This window comes from Bufo gargarizans, chromosome 9 (assembly GCF_014858855.1).
Source record: "Bufo gargarizans isolate SCDJY-AF-19 chromosome 9, ASM1485885v1, whole genome shotgun sequence".
NCBI lineage: Eukaryota > Metazoa > Chordata > Amphibia > Anura > Bufonidae > Bufo > Bufo gargarizans.
This window is the reverse complement of record NC_058088.1, coordinates 184,178,109-184,198,843: the sequence shown is the minus strand read 5'-3', so window position 1 is coordinate 184,198,843 and position 20,735 is coordinate 184,178,109. Positions and strand designations below refer to the sequence as shown.

General features: G+C 44.2%; 2 protein-coding genes across 7 annotated transcripts in view; one reads left to right on the top strand and one right to left on the bottom strand.

The window, feature by feature from the left end:
• The window catches only part of RALGPS1 (Ral GEF with PH domain and SH3 binding motif 1), a 337,921-nt gene that overhangs the window by 152,204 nt on the left and 164,982 nt on the right, over nucleotides 1-20,735 (top strand). The gene's annotated exons all lie outside the window — the stretch shown is intronic.
• Nucleotides 1,896-20,735, bottom strand: part of ANGPTL2 (angiopoietin like 2) — a 31,564-nt gene continuing 12,724 nt past the window's right edge. Inside the window, exons 2-5 of the mRNA XM_044268336.1 lie at nucleotides 19,281-20,141; nucleotides 5,038-5,231; nucleotides 3,454-3,724; nucleotides 1,896-3,102 (exon numbers count right to left, since the gene is read on the bottom strand). Coding sequence (XP_044124271.1) covers nucleotides 2,903-3,102; nucleotides 3,454-3,724; nucleotides 5,038-5,231; nucleotides 19,281-20,085 — 1,470 coding nt within the window. The 5' untranslated portion in view covers nucleotides 20,086-20,141 and the 3' untranslated portion in view covers nucleotides 1,896-2,902. The remainder of the gene's footprint in view (nucleotides 3,103-3,453; nucleotides 3,725-5,037; nucleotides 5,232-19,280; nucleotides 20,142-20,735) is intronic.

The window sequence follows — 20,735 nt, the reverse complement described above, 5'->3', positions numbered from 1 at the left end:
TTGCTGTTTTGCCTGATCCGACATGGGTCAGCGGAAACGCTTCCATCACGATAATACAACCATCTGCATCCGTTATGAACAGATCCGGTTGTATTATCTTTAACATAGCCAAGACGGATCCGTCATGAACTCCATTTGAAAGTCAATGGGAAACTGATCCATTTTCTATTGTGTCTGAGAAAACGGATCCGTCCACTTTGACTTACATTGTGGGTCAGGCCAGATCCGTTTTGCTCCGCATCCCATGACGGAAAAAAAACTGCAGCTTGCTGCGGTTTGCTCTCCGGTATGGGAACGCAACCAAACAGAACGGAATGCATTCTGGAGCTTCTGCTCCGTTCCCATTCATTGTCAAACGGAAGCGTTTTTCTCCAGTATTGAGACCCTATGACGGATCTCAATGCTGGAAAATGTAAACGCAAGTGTGAAAGTAGCCTAACACACATAAATACAACTGTAATTAAACTGTCCTTTTATTGCTGATGTCACTTCTTTACATGAAGCTGATGGCAGTATACTTAAAAATATACAGTATATATATTTTTTCTTATAAAGCAGTTATAGGAAACATGGCGTCTGTGTGAGTGCACACATTACAGTACACTGACATTGGGTTGTGTAGGCCTGTGTTGTAACACACTGCAAGCTCCCAATATTACAGCTTATAATATAATGAGAGTTGGCGCAGCTTTCTGTGCTCTTCCTCCTGGGTGTTTATATACCACACGTCTGCTTGGTACATAACTGGTATCGCTCCAGATATTGGAGATTAAATGTCAGGAGTCATTTATTAAAGTGTTCACTGTAGACTGCCTCCAGCTCCAGGTAGCACTTGAGGGAAAGTTTCACGGTCATTGAAAATTTTTAGTTTCAGGCTAGCATTGAGGGATATTGAGTAGAACACCTATTGGGGGGGAAATTATCAGTTTTTTGGCATAAAGAAGTTGCATTTTGCAAAACAATAAAAATTAGCAAAAAGTTTAAATTAGACAAAAAAAAATAATCACTGTTTACCTTGTGCTTAAACTGAAGATGTGGGCCGTGTTTACTGGGAGGAAGCATGGCCAGAATGTCCCCAAAGGTCTCTCATCGTATGGCACACAGTAAAACTTACTGTCCAATAATTCTCTTTATTTGACACTACACGAAAATGGATCTTAATAGTAGGTAGGGGTTTTCCAGGATTTTATTAAAATCAGTGTCTGCTTTCTTATAGGAATTACGCCACCCTAGTCCATGGGCTGTGTCTAAAATTGCAGCTAAGCCCTATTCACTTAAAGGGGGCAGTATGTAAGAACTTGTGGTGCTGTATGGTGCCTTCTTTTCTAATCCTGGATAACCCCTGTAAGATTTAGTCTAGAGCTTCAAATGCAAATCTCCATATCAGGACTATACGTGAGGGGGTTCATACAGATTCGTTTCGACCGAGGAGACCCGTACCATTTATTATTTTTTTTAGATATAAGATACTAGATTGTTCTTAAGTACCAAGTATTCAGTTGTGCAAAACTAAAAATAAAGTCTCATATAGTCGCTAATTACCAATTCACAACTCTTTTTGTTTTCTACATTTAGTAAAATTCCTATTAGGCCGGTTTTCGTATGAGCATAATATGGCTGCATTTTTGCAAATCCAAAGCTGTTTGTGGGTCTAGTGCCATGAAGAGCAAGGTAGATGGCTATGATCTAGTTATTTTAGGTCAGTAAACCCACAGTCGGGCTGAGATGTGCTCCCATAGTACAGGCACATGTGCACCCAGCCAAATTTCGAAAGCATTTTATATGGAAACTTTATTAATTACATAGTAAATTTCCTCAGTAATGTGGAATAAAAATCTCATCTTTTCAATAGCACTTTTCTTGGCAATTTAGAATAAATATGAAGTATGATGCTGTCAAATTTAAACACATTTATTTGCAAAAACTTGATATTTTTTTTATTAGAAAAAGTGAATTCATCTATAGTTTTTTACATACCATTAAATTTGTAGATGGCACCCATCATTTGCCTGCAAAGTTGGATGCCGCATTTTAAAAGATGTAGATTAGAAACGAATTTTAGAACGGCAGCTGTGCAGGTTTCGGTGAGGAACATGGTTTGGGGGTAATGTATGTTTGTTATGTTTCTGCAAAAATATATATGTACATAGTTCTCTATATACTGTACAGGTAGGTTGTTCGGTTATAGCAAAACGTGTAGTTCCCTGATGAAGAATGGTTGTCGTAGAGGTCACACAACAGAAGCGGGTACGTAGATACAGTACGTGATGAGTCCATGAGCGGACTGAAATTATTGTATGTCCTGAATAGGAGTGTGGGGGGTAGCTCTCCGTGGTTAGGATAGAGACCACATTAGTGTAGTCCTAACATATAGTTTATTACAGTTTATCCTCTTTGCTATAGTTGGTAAGTTAAAATAAAGCAACATACTGAGAAGAAGACTAGCTTAGCTTTCTACATTCACTGCTATATAGATTTCATTGGAGGCTGCTTCCTGTGTCAAAATAATCCAAAAAGATAATACAAAATACATCTCAGTACATAGTACTTCAAAATATCCTAAGCTGTGGTCTACATATGTGACATATATAGCTATACTTTTTATTGCGTATGTTTGCTAAGGGCTGGTTTTGTTTGAGGAAAAGGCAAAAAATGTTTTAAAGTCCGTGGAATCCGGGGCGACAAAGTTTTCGGTACTCCCAACGTATTTGGTAAGACTTATGAACGCTCCCATGAAAGTACTGGTTTATAAAAAGAGGTCATAGCATTGAATAGATATTTGTACATCATCTTACAGTACTGGCGGACAGTTCAGTCTATGTGTCTGTCGTTGCGATCTCCGATTCTACAAGGGAAATGACTACAGTACAAATGGTGGAACGAGTCTTTGTTTTTAACCTTTTCAATGGAAAGTGTTGGGATTTGGCCTGATCATCATAACAACCTTCTTTAATGAGTATGAACCGCCTCGAAACTCGGCCCAGTAAACGCCATCTTGATAGCGGCTGCGGTAATGTCCTCCCCTGTACCAGACTCCATTGAGGTTGGAGTGAGCGCAGGCGTTATACCACCATCCACCTTTCTGGTAGTGGGCACAGTTACCTACAAGAGGGGAAAAATATGTATGGTATTACTAATACATCTGTGGGTTTACAAAGATAAAATAAGGCTGCCCGACCTTAACTTTTAGACGCCGTTTTTAATAAGCCCCTGTGCTGGCGGTGGATCCGGCGGTGTTATGAAGAGGCACCGGCCCCTACATAACTTCATTGCATCCCGTACCAGTCTAAATGGAAGACAGCTGATTTACATTTAGACCATTTTCAACACCTATAAAATGATAAATGAGACAGGCCTGCGGGCCCGTCCCTGCCCACACCTCGTCCACTTTTCTTTAAACCTTTGCGCCCCAATCTGTGGCCAAAATACGTAAATGACCCCCTATGAATTTACCTGTATATACATCATGGTCTCTATCCAAGGTAGTGAACTGCTTGCCGTTGTGCCAGGTGAAGGAATCTCCGGCATTGCCATCATACCGTCCCAACCTCAGCTTGTAAAATTCACTTTCTGGTTCCAGACGAAAGCTGGCATACTCTGCGAAGACCTTGCGTCCTTGCCAGTCCTCCAAGGTGACTAATAACTTGTAATTGGCTTGATTCGTTAGCCAGTAGATATTTTCAAGTCCCAGCCAGTATTCTCCATCGATGTTACCGAATCCTTGCTGTGAACAGAAACCGAAGGAGTCACCATCTCAAGATAGAACAAGTAACTCCAGAGGAAAATCTAACCAGTTGGCCTAAACCTCCACTTTCAGGTTCCAGTTCGTACTTTTCTCACTGCCCTTCAGACGTTTATGTGCTTATTTCTAATTAGTAATACATGCCATTTACTCCATTGATCAGCACAGAGTTGCCAAAGGTTAACTTTGAAGACCCTAGTGTGCACAGCTTCCCTCCAAAATAATGACCTGCCTGAGAGGCCAGGATTATCTCCCTGCCCACCCACCGGTGACTGCGAGTTTTCTGCTTGGTTTTCTCCTCGGTGGGTGGGTGAAGACAGTGTGAGCTCATGAATAACCATGACTTCTGGGCAGCCATGCCTCTTTTCCAGGCCCTTGCTGCAATGGTTATGCAGCAGGTTCTCAGCAGCCACTTAATATTGGCTCATGAGTGACCGCTGAAATCCGCATGTCTTATTGACGGTTGCATAAACGTAAAAACAGGTTCCATATAGGCCTGATTCACATGACCATGCTCTGTCCTGAAAACACGATCTCCCAGACCAACTGCAGCTGAACTGACCATATCATAGTGATTTATGATAGTCCTATCTGTTCAATCGTGGGTCTGATGTACTGTACTCGCATCATAACAACATTATATACCCAACAACAAAACACCATGATCAGATTTGAACTGACTGTGTAAATCACCATGATGAAGTCGGTTTGGGCGTGGGGAGCCGTGGTGGGCCCGGGAGATATTGGCTGACACAAGGGCTATCTTTTCGGTACCGAGCTCTGCTGTGTGAACCAGTTCTTAAACTGTTCAACATTAGTGTTGAGCGAACTTGTGTTTTCAAGTTCGGCGTACACGGTTCGGGTTATCTAAGAAATCCCGTTATGGATTCCGCTACCACGGACCATAACGGAATTCTTTGACGTCATGCCCCACGGAAGCGTATAAAAGGCATTCCGTCATAATAGAAGTCCAGAATGCCTCTTATAGGCTTCCGTGGTGCATGACGTCATAGAATTCCGTTATGGTCCGTGGTAACAGAATCCATAACGGGATTCTTAGATAACCCGAACCTTGTACGCCGAACTTGAAAACACAAGTTCGCTCAACACTATTCAACATCAATTTGATGATTTGTTCAAGTAGTTGGGTTAATATTGGAGGTAACCCTATCTACTAATGGGGCAATCGGTCAGTCTGACTAAAATTGTCCAGTACCGTAATGGAGACTCTCCAAAATGGAAAAACTCTGAACAGTTAAAGCTCATGGATTGGAAAAGAAATGAAAATTACTCACTTTATACGTCTCCCAGTTTCTGAAGAAGTTGACTGACCCATCAACTCTTCTCTGGATGATGGTCCAGCCACCAGGGTCATGTCTCTGGTCACACCACACTTGCATCAATCTGTTGGTGTTTTCCGGTTTTACCAAATAGATGCCACTTGTGTCATGCCCATCTTCCAGCGCTTGTAGACAGTCTTTCCATGGGCCTAGAAGAAACAGACCAATTTTTTTTTTCAGGTCTGTATATAATGAACCACAAATTCCTGCAGTGTGAAAAGTAACCGAAGAAGCGAGGATCTGTTTAATTGCCAAAAAAAGAAAGATAGCAGAGTTGTGTTTGGCTTTTGAGCGTATTGGGATAACCTTGAGTTTCATGTATTTGGAAAGGGTTGAATCTTGTTTATAGTATGGAGCCTGCGGAGAAGCGAAACCTCGTCAAAGGCCATTATTGTTTGTGCTTTTTAGAGTGCGGCTAAGACTGGCACATGCATGCTTGGCCTCCGGTGGCCGGGTTACCTCCCCGAAAACAAAACAATCCGGCATGTTGAAAAACAATTTCCTAATCGTTATCAAACCTAACATCTGCTGTCGGGAGAACACAGTGTTGTGCCCCTTCAGGCCATGCACGAGGTGTAGCACAGTGTGTTCATTTTAAATGGCCTGGCTGAATCCACATTGCATTAACAGTGGCCGTTTAGTGTTTGCCCTGGGTGCACATGTCAAATGCATTCACCCGGTGGAGGCCAAAAGTGAGTCCTCCATCATGCTGGTATTTATTGGTATACAGTGTCTTTTTTAAGCTGTATGGATTAGTGCAGTCTGATGCACTTTTCCCTACAGGACATCCCTCAAAAAAAAAAATTATAATAATAATATTATTATATATATATATATATATATATATATATATATATATATATATATACAGTACAGATCAAAAGTTTGGACACACCTTCTCATTCAAAGAGTTTTCTTTATTTTCATGACTATGAAAATTGTAGATTCACACTGAAGGCATCAAAACTATGAATTAACACGTGGAATTATATACATAACAAAAAAGTGTGAAACTACTGAAAATATGTCATATTCTAGGTTCTTCAAAGTAGCCACCTTTTGCTTTGATTACTGCTTTTCACACTCTTGGCATTCTCTTGTTGAGCTTCAAGAGGTAGTCACCTGAAATGGTCTTCACTTCACAGGTGTGCCCTGTCAGGTTTAATAAGTGGGATTTCTTGCCTTATAAATGGGGTTGGGACCATCAGTTGCGTTGTGGAGAAGTCAGGTGGATACACAGCTGATAGTCCTACTGAAGAGACTGTTAGAATTTGTATTATGGCAAAAAAAAAAAGCAGCTAAGTACAGAAAAACAAGTGGCCATCATTACTTTAAGAAATAAAGGTCAGTCAGTCCGAAAAATTGGAAAAACTTTGAAAGTGTCCCCAAGTGCAGTCACAAAAACCATCAAGCGCTACAAAGAAACTGGCTCACATGCGGACCGCCCCAGGAAAGGAAGACCAAGAGTCACCTCTGCTGCGGAGGATAAGTTCATCCGAGTCACCAGCCTCAGAAATCGCAGGTTAACAGCAGCTCAGATTAGAGACCAGGTCAATGCCACACAGAGTTCTAGCAGCAGACACATCTCTAGAACAACTGTTAAGAGGAGACTGTGTGAATCAGGCCTTCATGGTAGAATATCTGCTAGGAAACCTCTGCTAAGGACAGGCAACAAGCAGAAGAGACTTGTTTGGGCTAAAGAACTCAAGGAATGGACATTAGACCAGGGGAAATCTGTGCTTTGGTCTGATGAGTCCAAATTTGAGATCTTTGGTTCCAACTACCGTGTCTTTGTCGACGCAGAAAAGGTGAACGGATGGACTCTACATGCCTGGTTCCCACCGTGAAGCATGGAGGAGGAGGTGTGATGGTGTGGGGGTGCTTTGCTGGCGACACTGTTGGGGATTTATTCAAAATTGAAGGCATACTGAACCAGCATGGCTACCACAGCATCTTGCAGCGGCATGATATTCCATCCGGTTTGCGTTTAGTTGGACCATCATTTATTTTTCAACAGGACAATGACCCCAAACAGACCTCCAGGCTGTGTAAGGGCTATTTGACCATGAAGGAGAGTGATGGGGTGCTGCGCCAGATGACCTGGCCTCCACAGTCACTGGACCTGAACCCAATCGAGATGGTTTGGGGTGAGCTGGACCGCAGAGTGAAGGCAAAAGGGCCAACAAGTGCTAAGCATCTCTGGGAACTCCTTCAAGACTGTTGGAAGACCATTTCAGGTGACTACCTCTTGAAGCTCATCAAGAGACTGCCAAGAGTGTGCAAAGCAGTAATCAAAGCAAAAGGTGGCTACTTTGAAGAACCTAGAATATGACATATTTTCACTTGTTGTTATGTATATAATTCCACATGTGTTAATTCATAGTTTTGATGCCTTCATAGTCATGAAAATAAAGAAAACTCTTTGAATGAGAAGGTGTGTCCAAACTTTTGGTCTGTACTGTGTGTGTGTGTGTATATATATATATAAATAAAAGAACAAAATAATAAAATTATATATACTTGGAAGCCTATGGACAGCATGTCAGGAATTTCTCTAAACCCATACCTCCAGCGTACACTGCAGAAGTATTGTAATGCCAGGTCTTATTCTTGTTTCCTACCTGACAAATGAATCTATCCTAAACTGAGACTGAGTGCCAGGACTAACGAGACAAAATGAACCAAGGTGCAGATATGGGACATTTCGCCGAGAATACTTCAGACCACTGCTAATGTCCTTTTCATATATCTCCTCGTTAAAAATGTATGTCTTCAAGACAGACTGTGCAAGCACCTGGACCCTCCAGGATGATGGAAAGTCAGACGCGCGGCAGATAATCTGCTTACACTGGAATCACTATTGTAATGGGTTTTGTCTTGGAAGAGGCGGCAAAGGGTTATCTTGTTTTGCTATCTGCATAGCAACATCTATGGCTTTTATGGTCCAAGTCTGTGGCTTGCTGCCCCCAAGGTAACATAAACCACTACAAGAAGAGCTATTCTTTGGGAAATATTTAGATTTTTCTCAGAATTACCTCAGCGATGCTGTGAGTTGGCGTGGCTTCAAAGCTTTGTGGTGCAGAGGGTGTTGTATATTCACTTTTTGTTGTCTAGACCAAAAAACACTCCCGTTATTATTCCTAACACAGATCCCCTTTCTCCTTGGTTTCTTCGTAGAGATTTACACCAATTATATTTTTATGAGATGTACAGAGAAGATGGCTTCCACATGATCTGAGCTGATTTTTTATGTGGAGCTCAGAAATCCAGCTCCCCGTATAATGTCACGATGGATGCTTGAAAAGGGTAATTTATATATTTTTTCAGTGAAAACCTTGCACTTCAGGAAACATCCAAATTTAATTAAAAACCACAATCCACCATAATAGACAACGTTCCTAACGAAGACCAGGATGGGTGATCCCAAATTTCCAGTAATTTTTTCACTGATTTATTGTCCTCTCTGACGCACAGAAACCACCGTAGATTAATGGCCTTTGGAGCTTACGTTACGGAGCTGCGTGCAATTCATACCACATTTTTCGCAACTTTACATGTTAGAGCTGAGCGGACCAACCTGTAGGGTGGAACATGGTGTCCGTATGACCACTGACCTGTAGACACCCCATGTGCTTACCGGTAGTGTCACACAGGTATAAATCAGGAGGATTTCCCACTGTATACCTACAACCTGTAGGGTCACATTGTGGGGGGGGGGGGGGGGAGAAAAAACCTCACAATGTATTTTCTTTTTACCGGGCCCTTCTGTATGGAATAGCTTAGCAGCAAAAAATGGTTTCCCATCATATACCAGCTTTGGATTGAGTCCAAAAGGGCAATCTTTGGGCTTCCAAAAGGTGAATTTAACATATTTGACATTTACAACAGGAGTGTCCTGCTGCGAAATGTAGTGTGAAACCACCCATCCCCTAGAAGCAATGCTGTGGCGTCCAATGGTACAATGCATGTTTTCTGTCAGATAACATAGGGAAAACCTCTGAAAATGGAGGCATACAGAGGTACAGTAGATCTCTTTGGATCCTGGAGAACCACATGTATGAGCTTGGTCAATGGAAGAGGTCTCTGGAATAGGTAAGTCTCTTCCAGAGCTTTTGGTCCATTGTACTTTTTGGGTGGAAGTGATCTTAAGGCCCTAAGTCCTTTCATCAGGAATGTCCAGAAGACTGAAATAATGAATTAGCAATTGTTTTAATCCCGTTTTATAAACCCTACACTTATGAACCTTCTGGAGCCTCCTTCGTACATATTGTAATATTTGCCGGACAAACTACAGGGTGCAGTAAAATGATGGACACCATAGTGAAACCCAATGGTTCTCATTGTTCGGGCGTCATTGGTGTCCATCATTTGTCTGATCTAACACTGTCACTTTTAGTTTACTGCTCCTATGATGGAGCAGAAAACTGGAAATGCGAGCACAGATGTGAATCCAGCCTAACCAGCATCACGGCCTGACATGCCTTCCAGTTCCTTCTGATAAGGTCAGGACCACTTGGGAATTCTCGCATCCTGTTTACTCTGGATAAAAGAAGCTGCGGAAGAAATAGCATACACAAGAGATGATACAACATCTAAAGGCTGTAACCAGGCTGGGGATCTGTTTGTTGTAGAGATGAAATCACCGTCTTCTCATTACGACTTTGTGACTTTATTCTTGTTAGTAGTTCAGCCGTATAAACGCACAGATCCCTCGGGCAAACAGTCTGTGTGCGCTGGGGATGTGAGGTCAGTGTTTTGGTGGCGGATGGAAGGAATGTAAACTCTTGGCAAGTCTCTTTGTCATGAAGATAGTTTAGTTATGACCATAATTGAGATCTGAAGGGTTGCAGACTGTTTTACGTACCTATTTCTCTATATTCTGCAGGTTATTTCTGTACGCTGAAGGGCATCTTGTCCCTATGACACTGGCTGACCTGTTGGCAGCTGAAGACATCTGCTTTGGTCCCATGTTCGTATGTGCCCGCATTGCTGAGAAAAATGATGTTTTAATATATGCAAATGAGCCTCTAGGTGCAACGGGGGCGTTATCATTACACCGAGAGGCTCAGCTCTCTCTGCAACTGCTGCGCCCTCTGCACTTTGATTGACAGGGACAGACAGAGAAAACGTCATCACACCTGGCTCTGTCAATTAAAGTGCAGAGAGAGCGTCAATTAAAGTGCAGAGACAGTTGACCCTCTAGGTGTAATGGTAACGCCCCCGTTGCTCCTAGAGGCTCATTTGCATATATGAAACATCATTTTTCTCAGCACTGCGGGCACATAAGAACATGGGATAATACTAATAGCAGTAAGTGTTCCAAAAACACCAAAAAGTAACCTTGGATGCCAGGTCGATTTTGAGGGCATGGTTAGGAGAGGCTTGTGGTTGGATGGATTGTGGGGGTATCTGTTATTTTGTAGCCATTAGCCGTGCATGGGATCTGCTTGGTGCATAGAGCTGCAGTACCAGACACAACCACTACAAATTGTATGGCACTATCCCTTCAATCCGCTGATCGTGCGGATGCTGGGAGTTTGACCCTAACAGGTCAGAGATGTTGATGGCCTATCCGAAGTCATGGAAAAAACCCTTTCAGTTCCTTATCTAAGACCTAACCTTGTCCATATTGTAAAGACCATAAAGCGCCATTAATTTATGTATGAGAGCGCCTATGTCCTCATTCTCTATCTGTCATAATAGCCGAACATAGCGCTCAGAATGGACGCAGCGGGGTCGCCATACTTCCACCAAGTCTACAGAAAGGAGATAATGAAGGTTAAAGGCCAGCTGCCAAATAAAGATCTGTTTTCTTCCCCATGTGAAGAGGTATATTGTGCACAATGCATCCATTCACTTGATCTTAAAAGTTTACATTTTTAAAAGCAGTAATAAATTCAAGATGTCAAGAACCCCATCTGCCTTTATGGCCCAGAGTCCTCTAAATCCAGGCTGACCGCCATATGTAACACTGGCAGTTAATTTTTACATCTTTCCTTATAAATTACTATTATTACCTGTTCTCCTCCTGTATTCCCCACATATTTCATTGTCAGGCTGTACTAAAATTCACCATAAAACTCCCTCCTCTCAGCCCGACGCCGCCCTCCGTCCAGCACGTGTAGGTTTTATACTGCAGCGCAGTGTTTAGCAGAATATTGGCTCTTTCATCTTGTCCTTACCGGACACCCCATCTGTTCACTAATATGTGCAGGAAATTCGTAGCACAATTCTGGCTCCGGGCCCCAGAGCTGCCGCTTGGCAGATTGAGTTATATAATCTTCCCTTCCTCGCTTGCTCTGTCCATGGGTGATGTCCCAAAACAGAGCTCAATAGAACAGCATGGAGCTTGTATCTGGGACAAATTTCCAGGGGCTGCATTCAGAGAGTGAAACAGAGCTGACCGTATTTTGCACGCTTTTGCGTTATTGCACTGCGAGAACATTTCAGTCAATTGCCAGTTTTAGATTATAATATTCCTGTGCAACTGACTACACTTTCTACCAATCACCAGAGTCCAGAAAATTATAGATATGCAGGGTTGTAATTAATTCCCTGCGTAAATTGCTCATTTTGTCCAGCTAGATACCTGTCTAGAGAAAGAGAAGTGACAGTCTCTTTGGAAATTACTGTAAAAGAAGCAAAGGAGGAAATCCGCCAAAGATTTGTTTTATCGCACATCAAAGTTGCATAGCACTTGGTACGGGGCCTACGTTGCATAGGGGCCCTGTGCATGAAAGGTATGTTCACCCCGGGTTATGTCACTGACGATTTGCTAAACATGCAATGCTCATTATTGAACTCCATTATAGTTCTTCAATGACTTAAATGTCTATGGTGGCTTAGATTTGGGGGGCACTATCTCTCGTTACGGTGAGTGCCTTAATCGGCGTGAGGAGGCTTATAGGCCATACATGCTCCTCTGGAATTCTGGGAAGAAGGAATGGAAATGAGCTCTCAACAAGCTCTGCCTCTAATGCCACCAGATGTAAGGCAGCTATCCTATAAGTCAGTGTTCCACCCTTTAACTAGGCCTTGAGACATGACTTGGATATTAAATAAGCCAGTATCTCATCTGCTGGCAGCTGTTTTGTGGTGATTGCCCCTCATCACTGCAGAGCAGAGAGTACTGGCTTGGGGATCATGCACACGACCGTTGGGTGTTTTGCATTCTGCATTTTGTAAAACAGAAGGGCCTTTCCCTGATAGAACAGTCCTGTCCTTGTCCACAATGCGGACAATAATAGGACATGTTCTATTTTTTATTTCGCGAAACAGCCATGCTGACATTCGGACACGAATTCGGACACCGTTTGAAGTGAATGGTTCTGCATATGAGCTGCAAAAAATTGGAGCAGACACTGGAAAAAAAATGTTTGTGTGCATGAGCCCTTAACTGGGTTAGAGGCCTAGGTCAGGATTTTGGGGGGGGGGGCGCACCATCTCGCCTTACGAAGAGCGCCTTAATAGGCTTGTGTAATTCACCAGGAATTATGATGAATTATTGAGCCATGATGCCATTTAACACTCCTGAGGAAGCCCTGTTATTTTAATTTAAAGACCTGGTGGGTCATTAGTGGAGATGAGCGAGTTTCTGTTTTAGAAGTTATAGTCCATGGTCACGGGATCCAGAACGCAATTCTGCGCTAACCCCAACCCGAACTTCTAAAACGGAAGTTAGCTCATCCCTAGTCATTAGGCCTCCAGGGCCCATGTGGTGTACCTCCTCTGACCCCCACCATTTTTTTAAGTGTGCGTTAAGGTGGCCATACATATTAGATGAACATTGGCCAAACCCATTTAGGCGTACTTCTAATGCACGGATGTCAAACTTGTGGCCCTCCAGCTGTTGGAAAACTACAACTTCCATCATGCCCGGCCACTTACAGCTATTAAGGCATGCTGGGAGTTGTGGTTTTGCAACAGCTGGAGGACCACAAGTTTGACATCCCTGTTCTAATGTGTATGATGTGACCTGACCCTTCGGTGACAGCTGTCGGATGTGTCCTTGCTGGAGATAAGATGCTGGCAGCAGGTGATTCCTCCACCTCCATAGAAGTGAATGGAGCGGTGGGGATCCTAGCAGTAGGATCCCTACCAATCTGATAGTTATTCCTTCCAAGTATCTCTCTATAACCGGAATACCCCTTTAAGCTTTATTAGGTTCCTAGACCCCTACAAGTATGTCTAATGTGTTGGCCATAAACCTAACACAAATACGGGTTTGTTGTGTCCTCTGACCTCCACGTAGACATGCACTCTCAGCCAAATATACATTCAGGCGTCATGGTATACACGGGGATGACTAAGTGGTGATTAACCCTTGCTTTGTCTTCGTTTCTGCAGTTGGATTTTAGTATTAGGATTTTGCTTTCATCTTTCATCCACGTGTTTGCAGTATTCCCACTTGGCCACATGTACGGCTACTTCACTTTTGTGTGTTTTGGCGGGATGTTTTAGTAACACGTCTGTGTGTGGTCCCCCGCAGTAGGTCATTGTTTTGGGGGCGGAATCGGAATAGTTGTGAGTTTCTATAGACGTAGCACAACAAACAAATGCCACCGCCACATGGAAAGTGAAGGTAACGCCTGCAGAGGGATGTGCAGCCAGGTCACATTAGTGTCGCTGCAACGCCGGAGTGATAATAGCCCAACTATTGGGTGCAAGAATACACTTTCTCTTTTTTTAGTGGTTTGGTTTTAAAAATGAACATTTCTAGTCCAGTATTTTGTTTGCTGTCAATGTTTAACTTGTATGTTGGTGCCGTGCGCCGTTCATATTGCACCTATTAGGACTGAATTGGTATCTGAGGAGTCATTGGTACGACTGGTTTTAATAAACTTGAATTTTAATTACCTATTGTACTGAATTGGGCCTATTTAGGGTCTATTCATGCTGTTTTTCTATGTTTGTACATGTCGGAAGTATACATCAGGGGGATTTCATGTTGTGTACGGCTGAGGGGTGTCTCCAGTATATGCCACTGTACGTTCACACAGACGTTAAAAATGGATAAATTGTCAGTTTTTCAGTGTCATTTTGCATATGTATGTGCATTCATTTTCTGTCCATCTATGTGTTTTTAACATCCGTTTTGCCTCCTTTTTTAATTGTTGTTAAAAATAGATAAATTTCATTTTTTTTTTGTTTAAAACCCGAAACCCTGCAGTGCCCTAAGCATATACTATGTCCCCCCACAGTGCCCTTGGCATATGCCATGTCCACCCACAGTGCCCTCGGCATATACTATGTCCACCCACAGTGCCCTCAGCATATACTATGTCCCTCCACAGTGCCCTCAGCATATACTATGTCCCCCCACAGTGCCCTTGGCATATACCATGTCCACCCACAGTGGCCTCAGCATATACTATGTCCACCCACAGTGCCCTCAGCATATACTATGTCCACCCACAGTGCCCTCAGCATATACTGTGTCCACCCACAGTGCCCTCAGCATATACTATGTCCCCCCACAGTGCCCTCAGCATATACTATGTCCCCCACAGTGCCCTCAGCATATACTATGTCCCCCCACAGTGCCCTCAGCATATACTATGTCCCCCACAGTGCCCTCAGCATATACTATGTCCCCCCACAGTGCCCTCAGCATATACTATGTCCCTCCACAGTGCCCTCAGCATATACTATGTCCCCCCACAGTGCCCTCAGCATATACTATGTCCCCCACAGTGCCCTCAGCATATACTATGTCCCCCCACAGTGCCCTCAGCATATACTATGTCCCTCCACAGTGCCCTCAGCATATACTATGTCCCCCCACAGTGCCCTCAGCATATACTATGTCCCCCCAAAGTGCCCTCAGCATATACTATGTCCACCCACAGTGCCCTCAGCATATACTATGTCCCCCCACAGTGCCCTCAGCATATACTATGTCCCCCCACAGTGCCCTCAGCATATACTATGTCCCCCCACGGTGCCCTCAGCATATACTATGTCCCCCCACAGTGCCCTCAGCATATACTATGTCCCCCCACAGTGCCCTCAGCATATACTATGTCCCCCCACAGTGCCCTCAGCATATACTATGTCCCCCCACAGTGCCCTCAGCATATACTATGTCCCCCCACAGTGCCCTCAGCATATACTATGTCCCCCCACAGTGCCCTCAGCATATACTATGTCCCCCCACAGTGCCCTCAGCATATACTATGTCCCCCCACAGTGCCCTCAGCATATACTATGTCCCCCCACAGTGCCCTCAGCATATACTATGTCCCCCCACAGGGCCCTCAGCATATACTATGTCCAGCCACAGTGCCCTCAGCATATACTATGTCCACCCACAGTGCCCTCAGCATATACTATGTCCCCCCACAGTGCCCTCAGCATATACTATGTCCCCCAGGTTGGGGATGCCCAACCTGCGGCCCTCCAGCTGTTGCAAAACTACAACTCCTAGCATGCCCGGACAGCCTACAGCAGGACATAATGGGAGTTGTAGTTTTACAACAGCTTGAGGGCCGCAGGTTGAGCATCCCTGGTTTATATAATGCCCCTCATTTTACCCTCAATATATAAAAAAATGCCCCTCTGTAGTGCCCCCAGTATCCATAATAGCCACCAGTTTCTCCCCCAGTAGAGATAATGCCACTCAATAGTGCCCCCAAAATAAATATTGCCCATCTTTTGTGCCCCAGGATAACTTAGGCACCTCTTATATGCCCCCATGATGGATTATGCCCCTTATTAGTGCCACCTGTATAGATATAAAATATCACAACACAGGCGTGCTGGGAGTGCTCGCTCTTGCTTCCCGTTAGATGGGTGCACTCCTTTCTAAACGGCTGATAAAAACGGGGCCGTCTGACCATCAAAGTGGCCAAAAATAGGACATGTCGTTCACCAGCAAATTAATACTGTGTTTGCCATTTGTTAAATGTTGATTCTGCTAAATGTTGATTAATCCCTGAAGATTTGGTTATTACAGATATGGTAAAAGAAGCGTGCAGCATTACTTCAACCAGAACTTGTTAGAAAGGAGCAATTTTCTTCTAATTTTTGGCTTTGTGCTTTATAGTTGACTTTTCGGTGTTGATTAACCTCCCTGCTTAAACTGACTTTTATCTAGAAGCAGCCGGGAATTTTAACATGGGCCCTGGTGACGAACGCCGCGCCTCCCATGGTGGGTCAAAGCATTCAAACCTCTGAACCCTGGTGGGTCAGTTTTCCCTTTCTGCCAAATTCTCCTTCCCCAGGGGGTTCCTTGCAGCCCACGATAATTATGATAACTTCTTATGCTACGGATTAAGAAAACATAGCATTGTGGCCGTGATCTGAAGTCCGGAAACCTGGTAAGTTCGAGAGAGAGGCCAGGAGTTTCTGGTAATCTTCTTAGTCTCTGGGGTCCAGGAGATGCACTTCAGATGAGGTCAGTCCACGTGGACTAATGATATCTGCACACCAAAGGCATTCAGATTTCTCTATGATTGGAGGAATGGATCAGCTGGAAATAGGAAAGCGCTGGAACCTGTAGATTTGTGAAATAGCATGCAAATCTCTGCAATTTCTACAGAGGCTTATGGCTGGGATCTCCATGTACGTCATCCTCCTAGAGATCCTTCAGGGGATATCTGCTGGATGGGGAAGGGATTAGTCTGCTGTGGAAAGTATGTCCTCATTGTCTGACTTCATTTGGTGCTTTTGGGGGTAGTTTCAGTGACTGTATAAAATGCTTCTAGACCCCGAGCAAACGAGAAATGTCTGTGTGTATAGCGAAGACTTCTTCCCATGTTTAATTTCTCCAAATCTACATGATATACGATAGGAATGGCATGATATCTAAAGGTGCATTCATATAATTGCCCGTTAAAAACTGATAAGCTGTCCGTTTTTCATGCCAATTTTGCACCCGTGCGTGCATCCATTTTCTGACTTTTTTTAACAGCTGTTTTGCATCAGTTTTTAATAGGCATTTAGGGTCCATTCACACGTCCGTTTTGGTGTTCCGCATCCGTTCCGATTAAAAACGGAACGTTATGCGGATCCATTCATTTTCAATGGAATCCGCAAATAATCGGACAGCACTCATGGTGCTCTCCGATTCCGTGATTCCGTTCCGTGGCTTCCGTTATTCGGATCCTGGAAAAAAAATATACCCTGTCCTGCTATTTGTCCGATTTTGCGTTCCGTCATCCCATTCTAGTCAATGGATCCGTCGAAAATCTGGAAGACATGCTAAAAGCATCCTCATGTCATCCAGATTTTCGGATCCGCAAAAAACAGGAACGTTTATCTGGAAAGGTAAAAATACTGACGTGTGAATGGACCCTAATACGTGGTTTTTTTTCACATCCCAACCCCTGCAGTTCCCCTTATTGTGTACATAATGCCCCCCATAGTGCCCCTGGACATCCAGTTTCTCCATAGTGCCCCCCAGTATCTAAAAAGGCCACCAAGGTGTCCCCCAGTATCCATAATGGCCTCCAGTATCAAGAAAGGCTCCCATATTGTTGCCCAGTTTAAAAAATGCCCCCCCCCATAGTGCCCCTCAGTATAAATAATGGCTCCCACAGTGCCCCCTATTATTTGTTCACTTGAATGGCTCCGCAATCCGGAAGGTGCGTGCGTGCAATACCTTTTTTTTTTTTGCGGACCCAAAACGGAGAACAGTCCGTATGGTCACAGAAATCGTAAATGATAACACTAGCACATTATAACTTTTGGGTCCCTGTCTGGCGGCTCCATGTACTCGGTGTTCATAAGCGTCTTGTCTCTTTAAGAGCGTGACAGCAGTTGCGCGCACTTGCTTACTTGGCATATGTTCCATGTCATTACCCCCCACCCTCCACTACAATATTCCATATTAAAACCTGCTCTTCGTTTAATCCTTTTTCCAAACGCCGCACTTTGTGCCAGTGTGCTTGGACTTGGTTCAGAGGTTGGCAATTCTCTGAGACTTTAATTATGTGTCCTAATTAATTTCAATTTCCAGGGAGCCTGTTGCGAGCGATGTCTGTCTTCTCAATAAGCTCAGACAGATGCTTTCCTCAACGTTTTGCTTTTAATGATAATGGAAATTATTCACAAAATACGGCGTGGAATCTAGAAGAAGTGAAGAAAACACTCTGCAGGGTGTCCGTCTGTCAGACATGTCTACAAGCTTTTTTAAGCTGCAATCTAAAATATGTGAAAATCCTCTGATGCGGTTTCATCTGTGATACGTGTTTATTGCGGACATGTATTACAGACGTTTACCGGGGCTGGAAAATGGCTTGCCGCTTATGTACTTTCCTTCTGTAAGCCGTCTGTGCCAGGCCAATAGCGGTATATGACACATGTATCTGCAGCCCAGCCGCACTCCTAAGACGGAAGCAGTGCTAGCGCCACTTAAAGGGCATCTGTCAGCAGTTTTGTACCTATGACACTGGCTGACCTGTTACATGTGCACTTGGCCACTGAAGTCATCTGTGTTGTCTTCAGCTGCCAAGCGCACATGTAACAGGTCAGCCAGTGTCATAAGTACAAAACTGCTGACAGATGCCCTTTAAAGGGGTACTCCCATAAATGTCAGGTGCAGGTCCCGCTACTATCTACAGAACTGCTGAAGTGAACGGAGAGCAGCCTCACGTTCACCGCTATGGCTGTATGGAAAGATGGCCGCTCTTCTCCATTCACTGCTATGGGACTTTTAAAAACTGCTGTTTTAAGGACTTCCATAGCAATGAATGGAGAGCACTTTGCACGTGCGCTGTGTGCTCTCCTTCAGCTCAGGGGTCCTATTCTGGAGTTAAGTTCGGGTCCCACCTTTGAGACCCGCTCCTATGTGATATCGATGGCATATCCTAGTAATAAGCCATCACTGTCTAAAAGGGAACATCCCCTTTAAGGCCACATGCAGCAGTGTTTAAGGGGATGTTCACACGGCGCCTCGTGACAGCAGAATTTGGCTTGGATCCCACACCAAAAAGGCGCCGACAGCCGCACAGAATCAGCCTCTATTGCACCATGGTTTTGGTGTGGTCAGGGCTGTAAACCACATCCTCCAACGGGAGCTAGATTCCACGTGGCTGCCGAACGGCTTCTTGGCACATGTGTATATATATATATGTAGATGGAATCTGAAAATTCATGAACTTCTCACAAATAAATAAGTAAATGGACAGGATGAGTGGGAAAGAACGCAGATCACATTAGTTCATATGTTACCGATACTTGTGCAGCATTATACTTACCTGAAGGTTTGTCAGTAGAGGTTGGTATGCTGGTCACAACTGGCATTGTAGGCAGAGGAGGTGGAAGCACCTTTAGGTTTTGGTCTCCCTGTATCTCGTTGGTAGATATTTGGTTAATGCGGTTATAGTTGGGAGGCGGGTGCACCCGGTGTGGCTGCTGGGGCGGTTGTGGTATGGGCCGAGATTGCGGCATTTTTTGACATTGTTCTTCAAGTTGTGCAATGACAATAGACTGGTTACTCGCTAGAGAGGCCAAGTGCTGGTATTTGTGCTCTAAATCCTTATACTTATTAGTGAGTTGTAGCATTTCTGTGGTTTGGTTCAGAACCTTGTTCTCTAGCTGGGAGAGCTCCAGCGCGTTGTCCCTTTTCCTGATAATCTCATGCAGCAGCTGCATGTAGAGCTGGGTCACCCTCGAGTTCATGTTCCGACTCTCTTTCCGCAAGAGTTTGACCTCGTTCACAATGCCCCCGTCCACCTCCACCAGCTGTTGCAAGGTTTCGATCTGTCTCTTCTGCTTGAGAAGTTCAGTGTTCAAAAGTTCTATCTCTTGTTTGTGCAGTCGGCTCTCGAACGCCGTCTCCTGCTCTTTGGAGTTCACGCAAATGGCCCCGGTGACTTTCTGCTGGGGGACGATAAAGGTGTAGCTGCATTTATCCGAGGAGTCTGCCGCCCGCCTCTCTCTGTTCATATAGATAAATTCTGGCTCCGAGCCCTCACTGTTCTGAAATTCTTGAGTGCTGCCACCATAAGTGACCCCCAGAACCACAAGGAGTAACAGAGGGACCACGTTCAGAGATGTCATTGTCCTTCGTTTGTAAGTGAAAATTTCAAACGCCGGGAATTATCTTCTTCTCAATCCTGTGAAATAAAATATAGATATTAAAATAAATGCAAAGAATGCACCATATCTGCAAGAAATCATGCTGGTCCCAGCATCCATAAAGGCAGGCGTGCCATCGAGGCAGACCGTGGAGAAAGAGCAAGCCCTGCGTGGTCCCATGCCCTACTGAGTGCAGGGAACCAGTACAAGACTCCCCTCATCAACGAAGCTACATTCAAGGTTATCCTCTACTATTTAGGCCACATGCACTCGATCATATCTGTTTTGCAGTGCACAAACTGCTGATCTGCAAAATACAGATACCTTCTCCCATTAAAGGGGTTTTTATCATCTGGGATACTGATGGTATATCGCTCACTCAGCTATTTTCGGAAGTCCAACAGAAACGAATGGCGAATGCGGCCACGGCTTTATTCACTTCTATGGGACTGCCAGAAATAGCCAAGCCAGAGCTAAGATATTTTCGTCAGTCCCTCAGAAATGAATGGAGGACGGCCGTGTATTCACTTTTGGGGCGGAGGTAGGAGTGGATCCCTTGTCTGACACCAAGGTCTCACGTGAGACAACCCCTTTAATATAAATGGCTATTCTTGGATGAGAATAGGGACATG